At 39.7% G+C, this 26,890-nt stretch overlaps 1 protein-coding gene across 3 annotated transcripts; it reads left to right on the forward strand.

Moving 5' to 3' along the window:
* Positions 1–4,195: 4,195 nt before the first annotated feature.
* LOC111917721 (alpha,alpha-trehalose-phosphate synthase [UDP-forming] 6) lies at positions 4,196–7,762 on the forward strand. 3 transcript variants are annotated; one of them, XM_023913386.2, is made up of 4 exons: positions 4,196–4,284; positions 4,742–6,768; positions 6,848–7,121; positions 7,212–7,762. In XM_023913386.2, the coding sequence occupies exons 2-4, from the start codon at positions 4,760–4,762 to the stop codon at positions 7,512–7,514; spliced, it is 2,586 nt and encodes an 861-aa protein (XP_023769154.1). In that variant the 5' UTR covers positions 4,196–4,284; positions 4,742–4,759; the 3' UTR covers positions 7,515–7,762. The 3 variants fall into 3 exon arrangements, with proteins under 3 accessions (XP_023769154.1, XP_023769153.1, XP_023769155.1); XM_023913385.3 differs by lacking the exon at positions 4,196–4,284 and adding an exon at positions 4,297–4,573; XM_023913387.3 differs by lacking the exon at positions 4,196–4,284 and adding an exon at positions 4,297–4,573 and having other exon boundaries at positions 4,754–6,768.
* Positions 7,763–26,890: the final 19,128 nt, after the last annotated feature.

Consider the following 26,890-nt stretch of genomic DNA (forward strand, 5'->3'; position numbering starts at 1 on the left):
CCCCTTGAGCCCCATATTTGTTGCGTTTGGGATCAAACTCACATGTACTATTAGGTTTGTTTTCAATATAAATTGATATTAGGAATGCTAAATGATGGGTACAAGGTGTATCCAAAATATTTAAGGTGGTCTAGAATATAAAGATCTAATCTGAAAACTCCAAGATTGAGTTCAAAACAATATAATAGAATCTATCTGAAACAGTATGTCATAATGTTAAGTTTCTTCATTATTAGATTAAGTATCATCAAAATGTAATAAACTCTTGAACTTTTCCATGGATTTCCGGGGTTCACGTAGGTTTTCATTATTAACCTACATCATCAACTTTGCCTAATCGTTTGCTGCTTTATCAACATCATGAGAAACTTTCTTAGCTTTATACCTAACAACACCCATTGTATAAGCACATAACGAATCAATATCGTATGTAAAAAATTACATATTTGGTTACTCCCAGTACCAAACAACCCACTGCCACAAGAACGATTTTCCCTTATAAATCAATTCATACCTCTTTCCATATAATGATTAACAACAAACAACTGTCATGTGTTAAGAGGCATACTAACTACAATGCAAGATATTTGACATCATTGTTGTCAATAATTTGCATACCTATGTTTAATATTTAACCTAGACTTGGAAGCCAACAAGTTAATCAACCCATCAAAGTTGATATCATTGTTTGAATTGACACAAAAACATATATAATATGGAGCAATATAATACATGGAATGTACAATGTTGCTTTTAGAATGTATCTAGTTCATGTACTGTACATTAGATTTCAGAATACTTGTATGTCAAATATCACAAACTCGGAAACAATCATAAGTGGTATGGAATTCCCGTTTTTTCGAAAAAAGTGAGTATTTTTCAAATACAGAAAAGATGTTATTTTTGTTAATTACCTTGTCTATAAGGGTTAGTTTTGTTAATATCCTTAAATATAATTATTCTTCAAAGCATTATAAATATATTCATTTTAGCAAAACACTCTTTATGTTGTTTTTTTTCTTCTTTACCCATATCGGACCACATTAGAGCCGTCTCATTTACTCATCAATCTTTTGTTAATTTTTTGAAACCATGTTATACTATTATCTTAGCAATGTTCAAATCCTAAAGCATAATATATTAGTTGAAAAAGAAAATGGAAGGGAGAAGATGGGAAGGAAGATGAGAAAGACAACACATGGCTTGAAGACATGGTTAACATTTACGGGTGTCGTCATTTTTGGGGAGATATACCTAATCGTAACTGATGTCCACATAGACTATGCTCCTTCGTGGAAAAAGTATAGCATATAACCTTAGACAAACTAGATTTGGGTTCATTACTACACCAATAACATGGATAATATATGTCATTTTCAGAAGAGTTAGAATAAGCATTCGTTAACAACTACATAATGTAAGGTGCTGTTTACTTTTTAAGTGACAAAATGTATGCAGTCTACATACATCTGTAGACTGCAAGAAGAAGACTGTTTGTTTTTTAATATCTACGTGCTGCTAAAATAAATTTAAATATAAATAAAATGGTTTTTTAAATATAAAATAGTTTTTCAACACTGAAATATAATTCATACAACTATAATATTATATATATATATATATATATATATATATATATATATAATTGTTCATTCTATTTTTTGAATTAGTTACAAAGCAATTTCATTCATTAATTGAGCTATATATTTCTAGTCTTCTGCACTACCATGTCTTTCAAACATGTAAAATTTTTAAAGAATTTAATTGGAATTCTTTACTTGTATTGAATAGTTAAATAAAGGAAACTATGGGCTAAATATCAAAAAGACAAAATTGCAAAAATGGTCCCTGTGGTATGCATTTATGGGGTTTTGGTCAAAACCATGACTTTTTTGGATTGGTGATCCTTTTGAGCTAGTTTCATTGCGTTTTTGGTCCCTTAGAAAACTAAAAAGACTAAAATGCCCTTCTAATACATTTTTTATGGTATTTGCTATTTAATTTAAAGTTTTATTAATAAAAATTATGGGGCCCACATCTCTCTCTCTCTCTCTCAGCCAAAGCAACAATGGACATTCTTCCTGCTTCAACCACTGCCCAACCACCCATTGCAGCTGCTTTGCTCCAGTATATTCGTGAGAGCCAGTGACGAGATTCGACCAACAAAGGAGCACCGGTCTCGACGGACCCCTCCTATTTCTTCACGATCGGCCGCACAAAACCACCCCAATCAACGCCATGCCCCCCGCTATCACTATGGATCGAAGGTAGTAGCCCCATTGTCTCCATCCACTACCTGCTGTGTTGCCTCCGATTTGCTCCACCCTCTCCCTCCCTTTGTGTTTTCTTCTAATCAGACAAGGAAGTAACCACCAAAAGACCTCTCTATCTCCTTCGGTCGATCTTCACAGCCCCTTCCCTTTGGTCGATCATAACTCAATCAGAAACACATACATTTGGTCGAACAGTTGGCGGGCAAGATTTATGCAGCGTTCTTCCTAACAACACCTCGCCTCATGCTTTTCCTGCTTCCTCAAAACCCTATAGGATAAGCAAAAGTGTGGTTTAAAAGCAAGGAGATTGAATCAGAGTATATTTATGGGTGATTGAGGTTTAATGGAAATCGGACCGAGTTGAGAGGCAATGAATTGACATCCACGGAGACTAATGGAAATCGAAACGAGTTGAGAGGCAATGCGTTCTTCGCTGGATTTCCCGTTGCTAACTTCACGTATGTATCACATTGAATCTACTTTATGATATCCTCGTTTCATTTATACTCTGTATTTTTTTTTTCTGTATTCAGGATTGCAAATGGCGTTCCTGAAAATCAAATGGGGGAAGGGACACCGACATCGAGTTTTGTTCCCTGAGAGATTTTGGGATTCCATCGGTTTTGTACACCATATGCATCGAAGAAAACCCCATTTGGATTCAGAAAAAGAAGAAGTTGAAAGAGGAAGAAGCTGCTATGAACCTAAACAGTGAAGAGTAGTGGGGAGAGAGAGAGAATGTGGGCCCTTTCTTATTTTTTTAATTATTAACATAAATATATTATTATTAGATTTAAAAAGAATTGAAAGAAAAATGGAAATTAAATACCCCAAGGGTATTACAATCATTTCACTATTTAGAGGGACAAAAAACGCAAGGAAACTAGCTCAAAAGGACCACTAATCCAAAAAAGTCGGAGTTTGGATTAAAACCCCAAAAAAATGCACACCACAGAGACCATTTTTGCAATTTTGTCTATCAAAAATTCAACATTTAAGCTTTAAGTAAATTAGCTGATTATTTAAATGATTTAGATAATATTAAAACCTCGGTTTTATGATGCTAAATAAATAAAGTTAATTATTATTTTAATATATTAAATTAATAAGAAAAAGAAAAAAGAAAAAGGAAGTGTATGTGTTTGTGAAAAAGAAACCGAAAAAAACATATGTTTATTTGTGTATATGTGTTTGTTTTAAGTAATACAAGTATATTATTATTCTTTTGCCTGTAAGATGTCTGTGAAAAAATGTATTTTCGTTTGTATATTTTAATCCATGTTTTTTTTTTTTTTTTTTTTTTTTTGGGAGGAGGAGGATGAGAGAATGAGTAGATGGTTTTAGCCCTTCTAAAATAACAATCAATTTGCAAGAATGTCTTTCTACCCGTGTATATAAATGCTCAATTTTTTTTCCAAAAAAAACAAACAAATATTGAAACTCGAATTGAATGACCTAGAGACTAGAGTGTAGATTATGAATATTGGAGGAACATTTGGTTACACTCGTAACTATTTTAGTATAAAGTCAAATTACATTAAAAAAGAGTAAAGCACTTTAATTGTTTTTCTTCTAATTTAATCAGCTTTCATTTTTTTTAATTAATTATCTACATATAAAGTCAAATTACAAAAAAAAGTAAACTTTGATAACTTCTTATTCAACTTATATGTTTTTTTTCTCTAAGAAAACAAATTTTTTTTTCCTTATACTTTTTCCTATTTTGACTCAAATTATTTTGAAAGAAAGTCAGTGAAATTCTGCCAATCATCTGATAACAGGTTATCGGTTATTTTAATACAAATCATAACAAGTGTCACCTTAAGCATTGTCTTTAAATTGATTAAAATATTAAAATAAAAAATTTATTATATTTTCATATGATTAAGATTAACCCTAAGTTTCCTGATTCCACTATGCAAAAAGAAATTGTATTATATGATAAAGCTCACTAAAAAGAACACTCTCGTCTTTCACTTCTCCGGGATAGAGAAAGGTCAAAAGAGAACTGGTAAAATTTCTTCTGATTTTTCAAGAAAATTCCTCATCTGTGTTTTGTTTTTATTTGGTGTAATTAATGATTCCTTCTAGAGATATTATTACCCTTCCTCCCATCTTTACCATGTGGGTAGGTTAGTTCGGTTTTTCTGATCTACAAATCCGTCTAGGGTTTCTTTCATTTTCATTACGTATCAGATATTCCCAGTTGAACTTCACTTTTACCTAACTGTTCCATAGATAATCAACTATCTTTCATAATTATATTTTTGAAGTTTGCTGCTGTTTATGCTCTCCTCGAGGTAATTTCTTGAATCCCCTTTTACTTTATTAACTGTAGTTTTGTGTTTCTGTTTCCCCCCTTTTCATGCTTTTTTCTAGTGATGATTTTAGGTAGGGAATATCGATTTCTTGATGTAATTGAGCTGATAAGAACTTATTTTATCATAATTTTTGATTTTGTTTCTCAGTGTTGTGTGTAGCTGAAAATGGTGTCAAGATCATACTCAAACTTGTTAGATCTCGCCTCCGGTGAGCTTCCCTCGCCGTCTTTTACTCGTATGTCACGGCAAATGCCCCGTATTATGACGGTCGCCGGCATAATTTCCGATCTAGACGACGACCCTTCAGAAAGTGTATGCTCCGATATATCATCTTCATCAGTCCAGCATGATCGTTTAATCATAGTAGCTAATCAGCTTCCCATTAAAGCTCACCGGAAAACCGATGGTTCAAGAGGTTGGACTTTCAGTTGGGATGAAAATTCCCTTCTTCTTCAACTAAAAGATGGCCTCGGAGACGATGAAATCGATGTCATCTACGTCGGTTGTCTCAAAGAAGAAATCCACCCAAACGAACAAGACGAAGTTTCTCAAACCCTCTTAGAAACATTCAAATGCGTCCCGACTTTTATACCACTGGAACTCTTCACTCGATTCTACCATGGATTCTGTAAGCAACAACTATGGCCGTTGTTCCATTACATGCTACCATTATCCCCTGATCTTGGAGGTAGATTCAATCGTTCTTTATGGCAAGCTTACGTCTCTGTCAACAAGATCTTCGCCGATAGAATCATGGAGGTAATAAACCCAGAAGACGATTTCGTCTGGATCCATGATTATCATCTCATGGTCTTACCAACGTTCTTGAGAAAACGATTCAACCGGGTCAAACTCGGGTTTTTCCTACACAGCCCCTTCCCTTCTTCTGAAATCTACAAAACATTACCAGTTCGCGAAGAACTTCTTCGCGCCCTTTTAAATTCAGATCTAATCGGATTCCATACTTTTGACTACGCCCGACATTTTCTCTCATGTTGCAGTCGATTACTCGGAATTTCATACGAATCAAAACGAGGTTACATAAGTTTAGAATACTACGGACGTACAGTCAGCATCAAAATCCTCCCAGTTGGAATCCACATGAAACAACTTCAATCCGTATTAAACCTTCCGGAAACCGAATCCAAAGTTTCCTCCCTCATTAAACAGTTCCAACAACAAGGGAAAACAATGTTACTAGGAGTCGATGATCTCGACATATTCAAAGGCATTTCCTTAAAACTATTAGCAATGGAACAACTCCTAATCCAACACCCAGAATGGCAAGGAAAAGTCGTTTTAGTCCAAATAGCAAATCCCGCAAGAGGAACAGGAAAAGACGTAAAAGAAGTAAAAACCGAAACTTACTCAACCGTAAAACGAATCAACGAGTCATTCGGGCGACCCGGTTACGACCCGGTTATCTTAATCGACGAACCGTTAAAATTCTACGAACGGATCGCGTACTATGTAACCGCCGAATGCTGTTTAGTGACAGCTGTACGCGACGGAATGAATCTAATCCCTTACGAATACATCATCAGCCGTCAAGGAACGAACAACCTCGATAAAGTCCTAGGTTTAGAGCCGTCAACCCCGAAGAAATCGATGTTAGTTGTGTCTGAATTCATCGGGTGTTCGCCTTCTTTAAGTGGAGCGGTTCGGGTCAACCCGTGGAACATAGACGCGGTTTCCGATGCAATGGATTGTGCATTGGAGTTAAGCGAAGGTGAAAAACAAATGAGACATGAGAAACATTATAAGTATGTGAGTAGTCATGATGTTGGATATTGGGCACGATCTTTTTATCAAGATTTGGAAAGGACATGTAAAGATCATGTGAGGAGGAGGTGTTGGGGGATTGGATTCGGGTTGAGTTTTCGGGTTGTTGCTTTGGATTTGGAATTTCGGAAGCTTTCAATGGAACATATTGTTTCGGCTTATAAACGGACTACAACACGCGCGATTTTGTTGGATTATGATGGGACTTTGATGCCACAATCTTCGATTGACAAGAGTCCGAGTTTAAAAACCATCGAAATGCTTAATACTTTGTGTAGAGATAAGAATAATATGGTTTTTGTTGTAAGTGCTAAAAGTAGAAATACACTTGAGGAATGGTTTGCGGATTGTGAGAAACTCGGGCTTGCAGCCGAACATGGTTGTTTTTTGAGGTACATATAATAATATAACATTTTATTTTATCATTTTTGTGATTAAATTTAGAATCCATAAGTGAGTGTTTATGTATAGGTCGAAGAGAGATGAGGAATGGGAAACATGTGTACAATTTGAAGAATGTGGGTGGAAGCAAAATGCTGAACCAGTTATGATGCTTTATACAGAAACAACGGATGGATCAACAATTGAAGATAAAGAAACAGCTTTAGTGTGGTCTTATGAAGATGCGGATCCTGATTTTGGATCTTGTCAAGCTAAAGAGCTTTTAGATCATCTTGAAAGCGTGCTTGCTAACGAACCTGTTACAGTCAAAAGAGGCCAGAGTAGTGTCGAGGTCAAACCACAGGTAAATTATTTCCATAATCACAAAAATTACCAAATTTTTGGTAAAATAAAGCAAGTATTTTTTGAATTTAAAATTGTGTTAATTGTGTAGGGTGTAAGTAAAGGATTGGTGGCGAAACGGATGCTTACAACAATGCAAGAGAGGGGAATGACACCGGATTTTGTGGTGTGCATAGGAGATGATCGATCGGATGAAGATATGTTTGAAGTGATTACAAGTTCTGTGGCTTCTGGTGAATTGATATCTTCAAAGGCAGAAGTATTTGCATGCACAGTTGGGAATAAACCGAGTAAAGCTAAGTATTATCTTGATGACACTGTTGAGATTGCTAGATTGATGAAGGGATTGGCTTCGGTTTCTGAACAATCCGTTAATGTTCTTGCTTTTGAGTGATGGGTGATTGAGGGTTGGTTTACATGTAAAAATAGATGATATGGTTATGTTTGGTTGCTGTTTTTAGTTGTAAAGTTGAGAGCAAGAGAAGTTGTTGCTCTTTGTTGAGAGTTGGAGACTCTTTTAATTTAGGTAGAGTTTGTTTTGTTGTACATATTTCTTTATGTTGTGTTTGGGTTGTAACGTGTTGTGATTTGCCCTTGTATTGGACTTTGTTAATACGAGTTGAAAGAATCATGTTAGAAAGATGATATGATATGGATGTGATTGTTGTTAATGCCTTAATGGATGATTTTGATGACTCCAAATTCGCATATTATTTAGGGAGAATTTGTTTATCTTAGGTCTTTTTGGTAGCCTATTAATTTTTCACTTAAGAGGTAGAGTTTTAATTATCGGGTTTCAATTAATGGATGATTGTGTTTGATGGTTTTTCAACAAACTTTCAATTTTTAAAAGAATGCGTTGTATTTGTTCTAACCTTTTAAAAATTTAGAGCTATTAAAAAGTCGGACCATTTAAAACTTAAGATTTTAAAAGGTCAAATCTGCCAAATAGCAATTCGTGACAACTATCTAGTAAGATAGCAACTTAATAAATTATTAAAAGTGCAGGAGATTCGTTTGTTAATATCTACAAAGAAATATAATAACGATATCATATACACACATTTAAGTGTAAACATAATTTGTGAAGTGCAACTACGAAAACAAAAATGGAAACATAATAACATAAGGTGTAGCTAAGAAAACAAAAATAGAAACACAATAACTAATTCGTTATAAAAGTAAATATAGGTGGGTGAGTATCGAACATCAAGTCACACCACTGACTTGTCCAAGTTGGGCACTCTAACAAAAAGTCAAGGAATCTTAAGTATGAACGAAAAAAGAAGAAATATCTCAAGAGCCATAATCCAAATGTCTCCCAAGAGGTAACATTTAATCTAATTCTTGATGTCGAATTGTTGGTATGATGTCTTCTTCTTAATTTTATAAACTGCAAATGTTGCTTTCGTTAAGATAGAAAAAAGTTGTACGAAATTATATTATGAACAACAAAGACATAGATGTCCGTCCTAAATGAGCACACACATTATTTGCTAATAACTGTTAAGAGTTATGTTACTTGTCAAGTCTCATGCACAAAAAACAAATGTTCGATCTTAGATTCTTAAAATCATTAATTGTAGAGTAAATTACATGAATGATCTTTGAGGTATGCATATATCTACATTTTTTGTCCACTTAAACTTTCGTCTTCATCTTTGACTCCTAAACATTAGTCATGGGTTGTTGAGGGCTAAGAACAAAGCTGAACTCAAGTAAAGAGAATACAAAATCATGTTTGATGTTAGTTGGCCGTTTTTCATCTTTTATCTGTTTAGTGGTGTTCATGGTTTAGGTTGTATTTGTTTTGGGGTTCTTTTGGGTGTCTTTTGGAGTTGTTTTGGGATAGGAATGGTGGTGTAATTATCTAGATTGTTTATGAAAATTGGAAGTAGCGTTTATTCACGAAAACCTTAGTATAATTAAAATCGTGATTTTCTTATTGTGTCTTAAAGTACAGAATAGTAAGTTATAACTTACTGAAGTATACAATTGTTAAAATTTAAGTGATGGTAGATTGCATAATGATAACTTACGTCATATAATATGTTAAGACATATTATTAAGACAAAGTTACGTCACCATATAACCAAATCAAGTCCAACCATGAACCATACCTTAAAACATGAGAGTAGATAAGATCAACAAAAACCACAGCTTACCAAATTAGAAGTACATTAACATTCAACAAGTAATTATTCGAGTTGCTAGTAGACACAAATACAAATATACAATACCTTGAACTCCAAGAAAATTAAGTTAATATAAGTCATTCACCATTAAAAGAAAACAAAAACCTTTTTAGTAACTAATAATATAATTCCAAAATGAACATTCTTAGAAATAAAGACAAGTAAATTGATCCCATGTATTTTGAAAGAAAGTAGTTCCAAGATGAAAAGATTTTGAGATCGAAACTAAGTTTCTTTCAAATACGTCTATCAAAGAGAACAAGTCTCTTGAAAGAACTGAGGATCTTGAATCATCATACCTATCTTGTTTAGAAAACCATTGAATTTGGTTTCGTCTAATGTCTTGGTAAAGACATTAGCAATCTCATCGTCAGATGGAACAAAAATGAGTTCAATGTTACCATTAAGTACATGTTCTTTTATGAAATGATACCTTATATCAATGTGCTTAGTCATTGAGTGTTGAATTGGATTGTGGGAAATCACAATGGCACTTTGAGAATCACAATAGATAGGAATCCGTTGAAAGCGGTAACCATAATCCAAGAGTTGAGATTTCATCTACCGAACCTGAGATGTACAGCTGGCAGCAACAATGTATTCGGCTTCGGCTGTAGAGAGTGCAATGCAGTTCTGTTTCTTGTATGACCAACTGACCAAACGACCACCTAAGAATTGACAGCCACCTAAAGTGCTTTTTCTATCAAGTTGAAGACCACCGAAGTTCGAATCTGAATATGCTTGAAGAAGGAAGCTTTCATTTGCTGGATACTAGATTCCGAGACTCTTTGTGCCTTTAAGATATCTGAAGACTAGTTTTACAACCAAGAGATGAGACATTTTTGGATTGACTTGAAATCTGGCACATAAACATGTTGAGAACATGATATCCGGACGACTTGCTGTGAGATAGAGTAGGGATCCAATCATTCCGTGATATTTATTTTCGTCAACTGAAACACCTGAAGAGTCGGCAAAGATCTTGTGTCCGAATCCCATTGGTACCTTGGCTGAGGCGCAGGTGTCCATTGAGTATTTCTTGAGGAGTTCCGAAATGTACTTCTCTTGGTGAATGAAGATTCCTCTGTTAGTCTGTTTGACTTAAAGGCCAAGAAAGAAGCTTAACTCCCGATTCATGCTCATTTGGAATCTATTGATCATCAGTTTAGTGAAGTCAGCAACCATAGATGAATCCGTAAATCCAAAAATAATGTCATCCACATAAATTTTTACCAGCATGAGATGTTTTCCATTTGATCTTCGAAACAGAGTAGGATCTAGAATTCCTCTTTGGAAACCGAAGCGCTTGAGAAAATCTGTGAGGGTCCTGTACCATGTGCGAGGAGCCTATTTGAGTCCGTAGACAGCCTTCCGAAGTTTGTAACAGTAATTAGGAAATGAGAGATTCACAAAACCGGGTGGTTGTTGAAGGTATACTTCAGTGTCAAGTTCAACATTTAGAAAAGCACTATTGACGTCCATTTGGTAAAATTTGAAGCCTTTATGAGCAGCATAAGCAAGGAAGATTCTGATAGCTTCAAGTCTTGCAATAGGAGCAAAGGTCTCATCGTAGTCGAGCCCTTAAATCTAAGTAAAACCTTTGGCTACCAGTCTTGCTTTATTTCGGATAATGACTCCTGCATCATCTAGCTTGTTGCGAAACACCCATCTTGTACCAACAATGGGATGGTTTGGAGGAGGAGGTACAAGAGTCCATACTTCATTTTGGTTAAATTTTGCCAGTTCTTCTTGCATGGTTGTAATCCAATCAACATGCTCTAATGCTTCCTTGATGGATTTGGGTGCAACCATGGATATGAATGCTGAGAAATGACATTCATTTTGGATACTTGCAGCAGAACGAGTTTGTACACCGTCATTGAGGTTTCCAATCACTTGGTGACATGCAATCTTGGAAGTTCTTGAACAGCAGGCGATCCGATATCAGCAATAGGATTGAGTTGCTCCCCCTGAATGGTTTGAATTTGAGGATGATGCTCCCCCTGAACTTCTGAACCGGAGAGGTTAGCATCATCATTAGAAGGGAACTTAAAGAAATTTTCATTGTCATTGATGTTGATCGGATTTGAGTCATCAAAATCAGCAACTGCATCTTGGAAGCCGTCCACATTTGATTCAAGAGAGGGATGATTCTCCCCCTCAACCTGAGAAGGTTGAAATGGTTCAGAATCAAATGGAGGGAGACTCGGAATTGGACCAGAGATGTTGTGCGAGACAGGAGCTTCCGAAGGAGAATTTGTAATTGGAGTAGGCCTCGTTCGAGATTCCGAATCAAGGGCAGTTTCGGAAGGACCAAAGAGAGTTTCAAAGTCTACTTCATGAATTACTTGAATGTTTGGACATTCCAGAGGAGGAGCACCAGATTCCAAGATGTGGGTGGTGATGTGAGTGGGACCGGAACTTTGAACAAGGTTGTCATCAAAGGTAACATCAAAACTTTCTTCAATAGCTCGAGTACGTCGATTGAGGACTCGATAAGCCTTTGATTTTGAGGAATAACCAAGGAAAATAGCTTCGTCGGCATTGGGTTGGAACTTGGTAAGCTGATCGCACTTATTTTTGATGAAGCATCTGCATCCGAACACATGAAGAAAGGAGATTGTTGGCTTTCGTCCATTCATGGCTTCGTACGGAGTTTTGTTGAGGCGTTGATTGATGATACTCCTATTCTGAGTGAAGCGTGCACTAGAAACGGCTTCAACCTAAAAATAGAGTGGAAGATTTGCAAAATTGAGCATTGATCGAGCTGGTTCAACTAAAGTTATGTTCCTCTGTTCAACTACACCATTCTGTTGAGGAGTGTAAGGAGCAGAAAAGTTGTGGTCAATTCCTTTCTCAATAAGAAAGTTCTCAATGGTGGAGTTGGTGAATTCCGAACCATTATCACTTTGGATTCTCCTAACTGGGAGTTTGATAAGAACTTCTATTCCTTTGATAAAATTGATGATTTCAGAGGCTGTTTTGGATTTCAGCCTTAGTAAGAAGACCCAAGTGAACCGTGTAAAGTTATCAACAATCACAAGAATGTATTTCTTATGATGAAGACTTTCTACCATGGATGGTCCACAAAGATCGATGTGTAGATGCTCCAATGGTTCAGAAATGGATTTTTTTGATAATAACATGATGACCCTTCTTCGATTGCTTACCATACTCACAAGCAGCACACAAATGCTCATTTTCGAATTTGAGGAGAGGTAAACCTCTCACCATTTCACCAGATACGAGATCATTCATGTACCGATAATTAGATGAGCGAGCCTTCGGTGCCATAACCAACTGACGTCAAGAACAGATTTGGTGAGAAAGTGTAACGCCCCATTTCTGGTATGTGATTTAAATAACGTATTTTTCATTTCTTAAGGGGTACTCGACGAGTCAGTAGCCCGACTCGTCAAGTAGAGACGGGATGTTCACGCGATTTAAGTTGGCTTCTCGACGAGTCCACATGCTGGGACTCGGCGAGTCTGCCTGTCTGGATGAAACCCTAATTTCAAGGGTTTGCACCCTATTTAAACTACTTTTTCGCCCCAACCCAGCCTCCATCACCCTCAGAGTGTTCCTTATCAAACCCTAGCCTCCTTGAAGTGTGTGTGAGTGATTTTTTGCCTTGTGAAGGAAGTTTTGGTGCATTTTGGAGCAAGAAGAAGAAGGAGAAGGTTGAAGAGCTCAAGGAAGAAGAAGTAGATCCAGAATACACTCCTTTTTGGTCATCTTTTCTGGTAATAAAGTTTCCATCTTGCTTATTGTGCTAATAGATCTAGTTTCTCCCCAAATTGTTGGTTTTAAGCTCAAAACCCCCAAATCCTTTGTGATAAAGCCTTATGACCGAGTCATACCTCAGATCTAGCCTCTCTTGAGCTCCAGAAGCTTATGGAGATCACCTTTTTGGCAGCCATGGCTTTGTTTTGGCTTATCAACCCCATAATTGTAATGTTGGAGTGTTTTTGCTTCATTACATCTTGGTTACACGTAAAGTTAGCAACTTTACGTGTTCAGATAGTCCCAGGAGCTTAGATCTACGGGTTAGATGCACTGAAGTGGATTAAAATCGACTATATGGAATCTGCATGCTTGGGACTCGACGAGTTGTTCTTCAGACTCGACGAGTTGAGTCGGGAGTCCCCGTTTTTCCCCGATTTGAGAGTTTAGGGTGAATCAGTGAGTGGGAATGGACTCGGTGAGTTAGAGTTCAGATCTAGTGATGGAGGGACTCGGCGAGTCTATGCCCTGACTTGGCGAGTCCGGTCAACTGAAACTTGATTTTGACCAGGGGTAAAATCGTTATTTTATCCTGAGGGCATTTATCAGTACCTGATCTAGTGTTTTTGGAATTTGTACCTGGAGAGTTCCAGAGTAGCAGTCAGCCAGTTTTAGAGTTAGTATCTCAGCAACCAACATTACGAGGTGAGTTTTTCCTTCTAGTAGGAATGGGTCTACGGACACAATGCCGACACGTTTAGTTAGCAGTAGTTCCGAACCTCAGTCCGATGCAGTATTTAGAGTGCTTGATGTGTTTGTGATTCAAGCATGTTTTGTGTTATGTGTTCCAGACTCTGGTCCAATGCAGTATGCAGTATATGTGTTCATGCTAGTTTATATGTTTATGCTATGCTATGTGCAGTTAGTTTCCGGACTTCGGTCCGATGCAGGGGACAAGGTCCCAGTCAGTTCCGGACTTCGGTCCGATGCAGAGGGCAAGGCCCTGGTTAGTTTCGGACTTCTGTCAGATGCAGTTTCTGGACTTCGTTCTGATGCATTGGGTAAGGCCCAATAGTTGTTTATATGTTATTGTATGGTATGTGGTAGTTTGGGGGAGCTCACTAAGCTTTGTGCTTACAGTTTCAGTTTTGGTTTCAGGTACTTCCGCTAGCAAGGGGAAGAGCTCGGGTTGATGGCATGGCACACACCACAGTTGTAGTTTATTCCTTGGAGTTTTATTTAGATATTTTGATATGATATTAACTTCAGTTTTGAATCAATACATTTACTATGGCATTTTGAGACATACGATTCATGGTTTTATTATATAATAGTAGATGTTGTGATTTTTAGTAATATTAAAACAAAATTTTTGGGTCGTATTTTGGGTCGTTACAAGTTGGTATCAGAGCCGTGGTTTGAGGGATTTGGGCACGCTTTTGAGTGTGTCTGAACTCAAACTGAGGAAATGGTAAAAGATTTTCAAAAGAGGAACATTTTTGAAAAGAATTTTAAAAAGAATTTAGAAAGAAAAAGAGTTTTCTTAAAAAGAAAAAAGGGTGTGGTGCATGCGATCAGCCGAGCTCAAGTAAGTACTTCCAAATTACCCATGCACTTTTATGTTATGATTATCAGTTTCGGTTTCAGTAGAACAGCATGCTAGAATAGGACTAAGGATCTAGGATGATGCCTTATGTGCCTGCTTCATGTGTTTCAGCTTTATGAAAATTGCATGCTAGTATTGAGTAGACAGTAGTAGGATAGCCTGTTTAGGTTATGCCTGATAGTATGAGCTTAGCATTATATGCTAGTACAGTTTCTGGTTATGAGAATAGATTTGCTGAGTAGTTCCTGTGTTCGAATGCTTCTTGCTTTGTGCTTTGTGGTACTCTGAGTGATGGGAGTTAGCCATTAGGTGAATACGTCACGTCACATGTGATCAGGGTTAAATAATCTCACAGTTCTGGATTTGGCCCTATTGCGCAGCTATTGTCTGAGTCTAACCATTGTGGGGACGAGTCTTTTACTCGAAGGATTATCTGAGCCTCATCACATGTGATGGTATTCAGGTGATGGCTAATTGGCATTACAAGGAGGTCTTCAACAGCTAAGGACTGGGTTGAGTCGGAGATTTCCCCTAGGGTAAGCCTAGGACGAGAGTAGCAGAGATCAGTAGCAGTAGTAGTGACGTGGTGGAGTCGAGGCAGTTCTTGAGGAAACTACAGATAAATGTTGAAGGTAGTATGGGCCCGTACTACTGAAAGCAGATGATCCGTACTTGAACAAGGAAGGCCGAGGCGAGACCAGGAAATCTGTAGTAGTAGCGATCCCTCGTGATATATCAGTGTTTCTGACGTTTGATATGGTGTGTTTTCAGAATGGTGGTTTTATGCCCTAGACTAGCAGGCAGCAGTTCAGGTTCCGGTGAGGGATCATGATCAAGCTCGGGGGCCGAGCATTTGGATGAGTTGACGAGGGAGTTTTTCTCTTCAGAGATTACTCGTATCATACTTGAGCAGACTCTTGTGATCTTTGGTTCGATCAAGGAGGGTATTTTGGAGCTGGTGGATGAGAGGTTGAGCACATTTCGTGCTGAGGTGGCGACCATGATGGGGTCGCACACCCTCACTTTAAGGGAGTTCAGAGCTTGTGGAGCTCTTGACTACCATGGGGCGCGAGATCCCATTGCGAGTACTAGATAGTTGGTAGATGTCGCCAATGCATTCTGCACTAGCAAATGTCCTGAGGGGGACAAGGTTAGACTAGCATCCTGTCTTCTAAAGGACAGGGCACGCGATTGGTGGGAGGAGATTGGGCATGTCATCGGGGATGATGTAGCACTTGATGCGATGACTTGGGCTGATTTTACTACCAGGTTCAGAGCTGAGTTTGCACCGGTTATTGAGGTGCAACAGTTAGCCAGGGAGTTTCAGGACCTTACTCAGACTACAGAGACAGTGGCGGAGATTACCGCCAAGTTTAGGGAGAGGGCTCTTCTTGTTTCTCAATACGCAACAGATGAGGAAATGAAGAAGGCTCGTTACCATGAGATGTTGCGAAGTGACATCCGCCAGTTTGTGAGCCGTTCCAGCTGTAAAACGCTGGATGACATGATTGCTAGGGCTCGTGAGAGAGAGATTGATTTAGAGATAGAGAAGAAGAGGAAGCCAGGGGCGGCATCTGGCACTGGGAGTTTGGGAAAAAATCCCAAGGTATCAGATCACAGATCTAGAGGACAGCAGGGTCACAGTCGGTGTGGCATGTGTGGGAGATTGTACGATGGGGCGTGCAAGGCAGGGAGTCTCGGTTGCTACAAGTGTGGCCGGATCGGGCATATGAGCAGAGATTGTACAGCTACCACCACCACCACCACAACATATGATCTAATTTGCTTCCATTGCAATCAGAGGGGACATAAAAAGTCCCAGTGTCCGAGTTTGAAAGCAGCAAGGAAGGTGGTAGCACCTGCCCCTGCAACATTGAGAATTACAGACGACCGTCAGGGCTGGGGTGAGGTGCCAGTGGCAAAGAGTAGGGCATTTCAGATGACGACAGAGGAGGCGCGAGCAAATCCTAATGTGGTGACGGGGTCGTTCTTAGTGAATGCTATTTCAGCTACAGTCTTGTTTGATTCAGGGGCTACCCGATCATTTGTTTCGCTTGCGCTTAGCAAGAGGTTTAGCAGAGCTCCGGGGGAGCTGGATTGTCCACTTAAGGTCGAGATAGCTGATAACAAGACCATCAGGGTCACGAGAATGCATAAAGGGTGTTCGCTTCGGTTATTTGATGAGCAGTTTTTCGGTAGACCTAGTTCCTATTCCTCTGTGAGGGAACAAGGTTATAGTAGGCATGGATTGGATGAACCCCAATGGGCAGTGATTGATTGTGAACTGAAGTTAGTGAGGGTTTTCACTCCAAGTGGGGGAGAGTTAGTGATTCAGGCCGAGAGGCCACAGCGCGGACCGATTCTTTGTTCAGCAGCGAGAGCGAGACGCTACTTTCAGCAAGGTTGCGCGGGGTCGTCGCCTATGTTTTAGATGCCTGGGAGAAGGTCAAGGAGACAGTCAAAGATGTGCCGGTAGTGCGAGACTACCCAGACGTATTCCTGGAGGATTTGCCTGGGATACCTCCGGAGAGACAGGTTGAGTTCAGGATTGACCTGGTTCCTGGTGCGGCTCCGATAGACAAGGCACCATATCAGTTAGCTCTTCCAGAGATGTAGGAGTTGTCTATGCAGCTGCAGGATCTGCTAGACAAGGGTTTTATCAGGCCAAGCAGTTCACCTTGGGGGGCCCCGATCCTGTTTGTGAAGAAGAAGGATGGGTCGCACCGTATGTGCATAGATTACTGGGAGTTGAATATGGTGACGGTGAAGAATCGTTACCCACTTCCGAGGATAGACAACTTATTTGATCAGCTTCAGGGAGCATCTTGGTTCTCAAAGATTGATTTGTGCTCCAGGTATCATCAGATGCGGGTCAGAGGTAAAGATGTGCATAATTCTGCTTTTAGGACCCGCTATGGTCATTATGAGTTTGTGGTAATGTTGTTTGGGCTCACCAACGCCCCAGCCGCATTCATGGATCTCATGAACCGCGTGTGCAGGCCGATGATGGATCGGTCTGTGATAGTGTTTATCGACGACATCTTGGTCTATTCCAAGACTCAGGAGCAGCACGAGGAGCACTTGAGGGAGGTGCTAGAGACCTTGAGGAGGGAGAGACTTTCACGAAGTTCTCCAAGTGTGAGTTTTTGGTTGCGCGAAGTGCAGTTTCTTGGGCACCTCGTCAACCAGAAGGGTATACTAGTAGATCCGGCCAAGATAGAGGCAGTGATGCAGTGGGAGGTCCCGAGGTCTCCATCTGAGATTCGGAGCTTCCTAGGTTTGGCAGGGTACTACCGGAGATTCATTCAGGATTTCTCCAAGATAACAATTCCGCTCCCCCGACTGACTAGGAAGTCGGTAGTGTTTCGCTGGGGGCCTGAGAAGTAGGCAACATTTGAGACCCTCAGAAAGCGATTGTGTGAGACACCGATTCTTACCCTTCCAGAGGGAGTGGATGACTTTGTAGTCTATTGTGACGCTTCTATCACAGGGATGGGAGCAGTGTTGATGTGAAGAGGGCATGTGATATCGTATGTCTCCAGACAGTTGAAGCCTCACGAGGCGAACTATCCGACGCACGATTTAGAGCTGGGGGGCGGTGGTGTTTGCCCTCAAGATTTGGAGTCATTACCTCTATGGGGTCTGTTGTACCATTTACATGGATCACAAAAGTTTGAGGTACCTCATGGATCAGCCAAATTTGAACATGAAGCAGCGCAGATGGTTAGATGTGGTAAAGGATTATGATTGTGAGATCCTTTATCATCCAAGTAAGGCCAATGTAGTGGCCGATGCCCTGAGCCACAAGGCGGTTGCAGCCCCAATTATAGATATTTGTTTAAGGATGACGGTGATTACTCCCTTGTTGGAGAAAATTAGAGAGACTCAGGTTGAGGGCCTGAAGGAGGAGAGGCAGACATGTGAGAGAATTGTGAGCCGAGTAGCTTCTTTCGACTATGACTGTCGAGGATTGTTGACCCTTCATGGGAGAGTATGGGTACCATACTGGGGCGGAGTATGGCAGGTGTTGATGGATGAGGCTCATAAGTCTCGTTTCTCCATCCACCCAGGGATGAAGAAGATGTATAGAGATCTTCGACCTGATTATTGGTGGCCCTGCAAGAAGCGGGATGTAGCCTGGTATGTGGAGAGATGCCTGACCTGCAGGAAGGTCAAGGCGGAGCACCAGAGGCCGCACGGCAAGATCCAGCCATTAGACATCCCCGTGTGGAAATGGGAGGATATCACTATGGACTTCATCACTAAGCTTCCCAGGACCGCACGTGGAGTCGATTTGATTTGGGTTTTGGTGGATCGGCTGACCAAGAGTGCACCTTTCATACCGATCCAGGAGAGTATATCGGCTGAGAAGCTAGCCGATATTTATGTGTGCGAGATAGTAGCACGACATGGAGTGCCTATATTAGTAGTATCTGATCGAGACGTCTGGTTCACTTCCAGGTTTTGGAAGCGGTTTCATGATGAGATGGGGACTCGTCTTCATTTTAGCACCGCTTTCCACCCTCATACAGATGGGCAGAGCAAGAGGACAATTCAGACTCTCGAGGACATGCTTCGGGAATGTGTCCTAGATTTCGGTGGCTGTTGGGATACGTATCTTCCATTGGCGGAGTTTTCGTATAACAACGGTTAGCACGCTAGTACTGCCCGCCCTCCTTTCGAGATGCTCTACGGGAGGAAGTGTAGGACCCTGATTTGTTGGGGCGAGGTCGGTCAGCGAGTCATAGGGAGCACTGAGGTGGTGCTCAAGACCACATAGTTGATCCAGCAGGTCCGTAGCAGACTACAGACTGCACAGAGTCGACAACAGAGTTAATCCGATAGAAGGCGTTCAGACTTGGAATTTTAGGTGGGCGACATGGTTCTCCTGAAGGTATCACAATGGAAGGGTGTTATTAGGTTCCGGAAGCGGGGCAAGCTGGGCCCCAGGTTTATTGGTCCCTTTAGGGTTTTGGCCCGGGTGGGTCGGGTTGCTTACCGATTGGATCTCCCAGCAGAGCTTAGCCAGATTCACAACACTTTCCATGTTTCTCAATTGAGGAAGTGTTTGGTGGAAGAGTCAGCAGTTGTACCCTTGGAGGATATTCAGGTTGATAGCAACCTGAATTATATCGAGAGACCAGTTGCGATCTTAGATCGGAAGACGCAGACCTTGAGGAACAAGGTGGTTCAGTTAGTGAAGGTGCAGTGGCAGCACCGAAAGGGTTCAGAGTGGACGTGGTAGACCAAGGGGGAGATGAGGGAGCATTATCCAGAGTTATTTTCAAATTCAGCAGCAGCAGACTTTGAGGACGAAGTCTAAGATAAGTGGGGGTGAGTTGTAACGCCCAATTTCTGGTATGTGATTTAAATAAAGTATTTTTCATTTCTTAAGGGGTACTCGACGAGTCAGTAGCCCGACTCGTCGAGTACATACGGGATGTTCACACGATTTATGTTGCTACTCGGCGAGTCTGCCTGTCTAGATGAAACCCTAATTTCAAGGGTTTGCACCCTATTTAAACTACTTTTTCGCCCCAACCCAGCCTCCATCACCCTCAGAGTGTTCCTTATCAAACCCTAGCCTCCTTGAAGTGTGTGTGAGTGATTTTTTGCCTTGTGAAGGAAGTTTTGGTGCATTTTGGAGCAAGAAGAAGAAGGAGAAGGTTGAAGAGCTCAAGGAAGAAGAAGTAGATCCAGAATACACTCCTTTTTGGTCATCTTTTCTGGTAATAAAGTTTCCATCTTGCTTATTGTGCTAATAGATCTAGTTTCTCCCCAAATTGTTGGTTTTAAGCTCAAAAACCCCAAATCCTTTGTGATAAAGCCTTATGACCGAGTCATACCTCAGATCTAGCCTCTCTTGAGCTCCAGAAGCTTATGGAGATCACCTTTTTGGCAGCCATGGCTTTGTTTTGGCTTATCAACCCCATAATTGTAATATTGGAGTGTTTTTGCTTCATTACATCTTGGTTACACGTAAAGTTAGCAACTTTACGTGTTCAGATAGTCCTAGGAGCTTAGATCTACGGGTTAGATGCACTGAAGTGGATTAAAATTGACTGTATGGAATCTGCATGCTTGGGGCTCGGCGAGTTGTTCTTCAGACTCGACGAGTCGAGTCGCGACATCCCGTTTTCCCCGATTTGAGAGTTTAGGGTGAATCAGTGAGTGGGAATGGACTCGGTGAGTTAGAGTTCAGATCTAATGATGGAGGGACTCGGCGAGTCTACGCCCTGACTTGGCGAGTCCGGTCAACTGAAACTTGATTTTGACCAGGGGTAAAATTGTTATTTTATCCTGAGGGCATTTATCAGTACCTGAACTAGTGTTTTTGGAATTTGTAGCCGGAGAGTTTCGTAGTAGTAGTCAGCCTGTTTTAGAGTTAGTATCTCAGCATGCAGCATTACGAGGTGAGTTTTTCCTTCCAGTAGGAACGGGTCTACGACAACAATGCCGACCCGTTTAGTTAGCAGTAGTTTCGGACCTCGGTCCAATGCAGTAGTTATAGTGCTTGATGTCTTTGTGATTCAAGCATGTTTTGTGTTATGTGTTCCAGACTCTGGTCCAATGTAGTATGCAATATATGTGTTCGTGCTAGTTGATATGTTTATGCTATGCTATTTTCAGTCAGTTTACGGACTTCGGTCCGATGCAAGGGACAAGGTCCCAGTCAGTTCCGGACTTCGGTCCGATGTAGTTTCCGGACTTTGGTCAGATGCAGATGGCAAGGCCCTGGTTAGTTCCGGACTTCGGTCCGATGCAGTTTCCAGACTTCGGTATGATGCAGAGGGCAAGGCCCTGGTTACTTCCGGAGTTCGGTCCGATGCGGTTTCCGGACTTCGGTCCGATGTAGTGGGAAAGGCCCAATAGTTGTTTATATGTTATTGTATGGTATATGGTAGTTTGGGGTAGCTCACTAAGCTTTGTGCTTACAGTTTCAGTTTTGGTTTCAGGTACTTCCGCTAGCAAGGGGAAGAACTCGGGTTGATGGCATGGCACACACCACAGTTGCAGTTTATTCCTGGGAGTTTTATTTAGATATTTTGATATGATATTAACTTCAGTTTTGAATTGATACATTTACTATGGCATTTTGAGACATACGATTCATGGTTTTATGATATAATAGTAGATGTTGTGATTTTTAGTAATATTAAAACAAAATTTTTGGGTCGTATTTTGGGCGTTACAGAAAGCAGAGTTGTGGTTTGCCATAATAATCATGTTGATATCAAGATGATAAATGTTTTTGTTGCGGTTGGACTTGATCAAGCATTCTTTTCTATCTTCAGTCATGATGTAGCTATGTTTTTTTTTTTTTTTTTTTTTTTTTTTTTTTTTTTTTTGCAGAATTCAACTCGATGATTTGCATCAGTGAGTTGAGCAACACTTATCAACTTATGTTTCAGATCAGCTACAGATGCCATGTTTGAAATCGATAAATTTCCATTTGTAAGAATGCCATAACCTTGGATTTGGGAATTGGAGTCGTTTCCATAAGTTACATATCTAGCTTTTGGTGCAAGTTTTAGATCACGTAGAAAGTCCTTCTGCCCAGTCATGTGCATGGAGCAAGCACTATCAATATACCATATTATATCTTGCTCCGAAGCACAGAGTGCCTGCAAAATTAGTGAATAGTTGAGTTTTTAGGCCCCGAGTTAGATTTAGGGACAGGGTTACGAGTCTTGGGCTTGTGAGGTGACTTATGAGCAACTAAGGGTTTTAAAGGCTTATTATGAGATTCCTTGGGAAACAAACAGAATGATAGGGTTCTTTCATCTATCTAGTAATCATACTTAATAACTCTTATTTTCGGAATGGTGGTTTGCTTCGGATCATGAACTTCCAGAGTGGATTCTTCAACTGTCACTTTTGAAGCTACAGATTTATCAACATGATTTTTAATCTTCCGCACAAGATTTTGCTTTGAGGATTTTGAAGAAAATGTTTTTTTGTGATTCTTTTTGTTTTCTTGATGACACAGAGGTTTTTGAAGACTTTGGTTTGAAAATTGTGCTATCATATTTAGCAATGAACACAGATGAGATGGTCTGAGGAGAGACCTTTTGGACCGAAGTGGTGTCCAAACGATTTTTTAACTTGGTGGAATTGACTACATCCTTTAGTTCTATAGGACCAGTGGAAGGTCACTTGAGGATCTTAGTGGGAGTGAAGTGGTTTTGACTACGGACTGAGGATTGAGAATTCCGAGGTTCACTCTTTTTGGAGTTATCAAGGAACCTAGCATTTTGTCTAGACTTAACCTCTGTTTTGTAAGCATTTCGAGCTTCCACTTTGGATTCTACTATATCCTTCCTATTGAGCATTGGTTTTTTCTTGGGTTGAAATGTAGATTTTGAGGTTTGTCCTATAGATGGATTACTAAACTTCGAATCAATGGGAACCAACTTTGTTTTTGAAGAAACTAAGGATTCTGATTCACAAGAATCAGATGAGACATAACTTGAAGTTTCAGTTTTATCATCTAAGGATACCCATATAACCTTAGAGGTAGCAGTTTTAGTTGTCATCGGAATGATTTCATCAACAATACAGTTGTGAGGAGGATTATGTCTTGGAACATAATATGCACAATTTGAAAGACTTTGATGAAATTCCGTGGTCCGATTTAGGTCTAGGTTTGTCAGAGGCGGAAGTGGTGTGGAATTAGGACACTTGACAACAATTTGTTTGAACTCAAGAATTAAGGACTCAAAATGGTCTATTGTCTCCGGAAGTGGTGACAAGGGAGAAATAGGGGTATCCGAATGTTTAATGTTCGAAACCTATCCCATGAATGTCAAATTTTGCAATTCCTTCAGGGGACTAGTAATTGGTTTTGTAAACTCGCTTCCGAGACCAGGTGCTTTAGACCATGGATGACGAAAATTATGAGTCATCCGAATATCTGCTTCAAGCATGTGTAAGGAATTATGTAATGAATCTATCTTAGCATTAAGACATTTGCTATCATAGATCAAAACATTTCGTTCGGAATTGGTGATTTCACATTTATCTTTCAAAATGATACATTCATCGTTTGACATTACAAGTTCATGCTCTAAAGACTCGATTTACAACTTTTTATCCATGAAATGTAACCTAAGACTATTTAACTCGATTTCCTTCTTCTCACTGGCTTCTATGGCTGACTCATAGGCTTTGAAAATGATGTTCATGTCCGAGTGGATCTGAGTTATATATGGTTCACAAACAGACAAATCAAAATTATTATCAGAGATCATAGATTTTACCTGCTGAATGATGCTTCGACCTGGTGGATCGTTGGTTGCCATGTAGCAATAGTGAGGTTCAGCAACATCATCTTCATCTTCTGACCCTGAAGACTAATACCCTTCATCACATTCAACCGTTTGTCTTGCCATCAACCGCATATTTCTTCCAGTTACCATGTCATCATCATCTCCGGAAGACCAATATAACTCAACATCTCTTGAAACCGTTGTTACAAAAGCATTTTCACTTTCAACCATCTCTTGTGTCTTTCAGACGTAGTAGGTAGAATCCTTAATTTTTGGTTGTTGCGGAGCATCAGCCAGACAATCTATAGCAAAATGGTTTGCATGTCCACACTCATGACACAAAATTTTTGGTTTGTCTGATTTGGAACTCTGAGAGGGTTCAGAAGTAGAGTTTGTCTTAGAAAGGTTTGGTTTGTATGCAGGAGGATTTTCAGAAGAGGGTTTAGGTTCTGGAGCTGAGTATGGTTGAGGGTTATTCTAGTGAGGAGCATGGAATCGGTTTTGGTATGGTTTGTAAGAGGAATTGAAAGGGTGTTTGTACTTCATTGAGAGTAGAGAAAATACCTGTTGGAAATGGAGTTTAGAGTCCATGGCTTCGTAATCATCAATAGGATAGATTTGTGCGGGTATGGTAGATGTAGATGTTTGAACTGACTGAATAGTGGGTTTGAAAGGATCCGAAGTAGATGAGTTCGGAATGATTGATTCAAAAGAACTGACAAGGGAAAGAGGACCTCTGGAGAGTTCCCTTATGGTTTGAGCAACATTAGATTCATGCCCTTGAAGTTCATCAAATAGTTGATATAGTTTCAACTTCTTTAAGGAACCATTTCTTTGTAGACAAGATTTCAAATTTCCCCATCCTTTACCAGTCTGTTTATAAATTTGAGACTGTACTCCAATGGAGTTCTGACAATCCCATGAGCAGTCATGTTGTTGACCACGATTCGGTAACAGTTAGATGCTGAGGCCACTGATTTGCCAGGAGTGGTTGCAAAGGTGTCAAAGTCATTAACGACTGAGGTAAGGCGATTATATTTCATATTTTCCGAGCCTTCAATTAGGTCCTGAAGAGTGTCCCAAATCTCTTTGGCTAATTTGCATAGCTTAATGTGCTCAAATAGTGAAGGAGGAACACCAAACACCATTTATGAGAAAGCAACTCGATCAGCATGCAACTTCTCAATATTATCTGCAGTTAGAGGAGCTGGACGAATTTCATCTTGACCCATAAGCTGAGCAGCATCATCTCTTATAGTGGTTCTTACAAGAACATGAGCACCTTCTTTGACAGATCTCCAGATTTCTTCACCTTTATCTTTGGCCAATAGAAATCTTTCCATTCTAACTTTCCAATGCTCATATTCTTCCACAACTAGTAATGGGGAACATGTAGGGTCACCCACACTATTTGCAATTTGCATGGAAATCATTTGCTGAGGATTAGAAGCAGCCATTGAAGTTAACATATCTTGAGCAAAAGTGGTATATAGAATAACTTTTATCCTGAACACAGAAATGATTGACATACCAAGGTAATTTCAAATCAATGATAGTTTGATCTTATGGATTCAAAGGACAACACTCAAGCTCTGATACCAATTGAGAGAACAAGAACGATCTAATGCCCAGGGTCAATGTTTGAGAATTCAAACCTTGAGTGAATGCTTAAGATCAATGTCTGCTTGCTAATAAATGTTCAAGTCAAGCCTGGAAAGACCAGTCAAGTCTTAGATAATGTGTTCAGGAAATGATCAAGTCATTAAATGAAGAATGAGAATAAATGATCAAAGTAAAGCTAATAAATAAAGAACAAGAAGAATGTTTGAAAGAAGTTTTAAAACAACTTAGTAAAGGCCAAAAGTAGAGTGAATGATTTGTTTTTGACTTGTATTGAATGCTCCTTTAAATAGGAGCGAAGGATACACCGAATTAACTAGAGTGTTTACATAGGAATAGAGAATAGAGGTGATTTTGACATTCTAATTGTCCAAATACAACAACAGACTAAGTCATATAAAACATTACATCAATACAAAGACAAATACAATAAATGCAATAAGACAAAATTAAGTTGTTCTGGATCAGCATCCATTCTGGACATGAGAGTTATTCTAGAATTCCTTCATCTTCGTTTTGATTTCTTTCCTGGTCAGGGCAGGTTCCAGACCACTTCTCCATTATTTACTCCAGAACATTTACTCCTGAATGCAAGTACTTCGGAATTTGGACATAGGATTGCTAGAGGTTCACTTTCAGGTTCCAACAACCATTGATTTTTGAGTTCGTCTTTCAGTGGGAATTCTCTAAAGGATTCAAGTGGTGACATTTTAGAGCAAGGAATGTGTCACCTACGATCCTGTGCATTGTGTTTATGTTCTCTTGGTCCCTGGTATGTTTATCCTCAATGGTGAAGTGGAATTCTAAATTCGTAGCAAACTCATGTTTTGGTAACTTATAAGATTATCTTGGAGGTCTTCTCAAGCTAGTGGTGTAGTGATGGAATCCGTTCAGCCTCCATCAAGTATGGGGTCTTGTTTGACTGATCATGAGGATGTTTTCTATTTTGATTAACTGCCCTTTTGATTATCTCTAGTGTTTCTTTTCTTTTCGTATGAGATTATGGGTTCTTAAGTATGTGTATGGGTGTGCTCCTTGTGATCTGGGCTAGAGGGCATTAGGGCTCTTGGTTCAAATTATGTGCATGGTTCTCTTGGGTTTCAGCTTCTAATTTGGATCAAGAGTGAAACCGTTATCCTATCCGCGAATCGTATGTCACTTTTTTTTTTCATAAGGTTCTGATTGGTAGCAGCTTTATGGTGCTTAGTTGGCTTTGTAAGGGAGCTGTTTAGGTCCTTTCAAGGTAATGGAATGAAGTGGGTATCTTCAGGCCCGAAGTTTTGGGCTAATGATGCGATGACGACAATGTCGGTTGGTTATCGGGAGCATTCCAGCCATTGGCATTGGGCCTAGTGAT

This window comes from Lactuca sativa, chromosome 4 (genome assembly GCF_002870075.4).
Source record: "Lactuca sativa cultivar Salinas chromosome 4, Lsat_Salinas_v11, whole genome shotgun sequence".
NCBI lineage: Eukaryota > Viridiplantae > Streptophyta > Magnoliopsida > Asterales > Asteraceae > Lactuca > Lactuca sativa.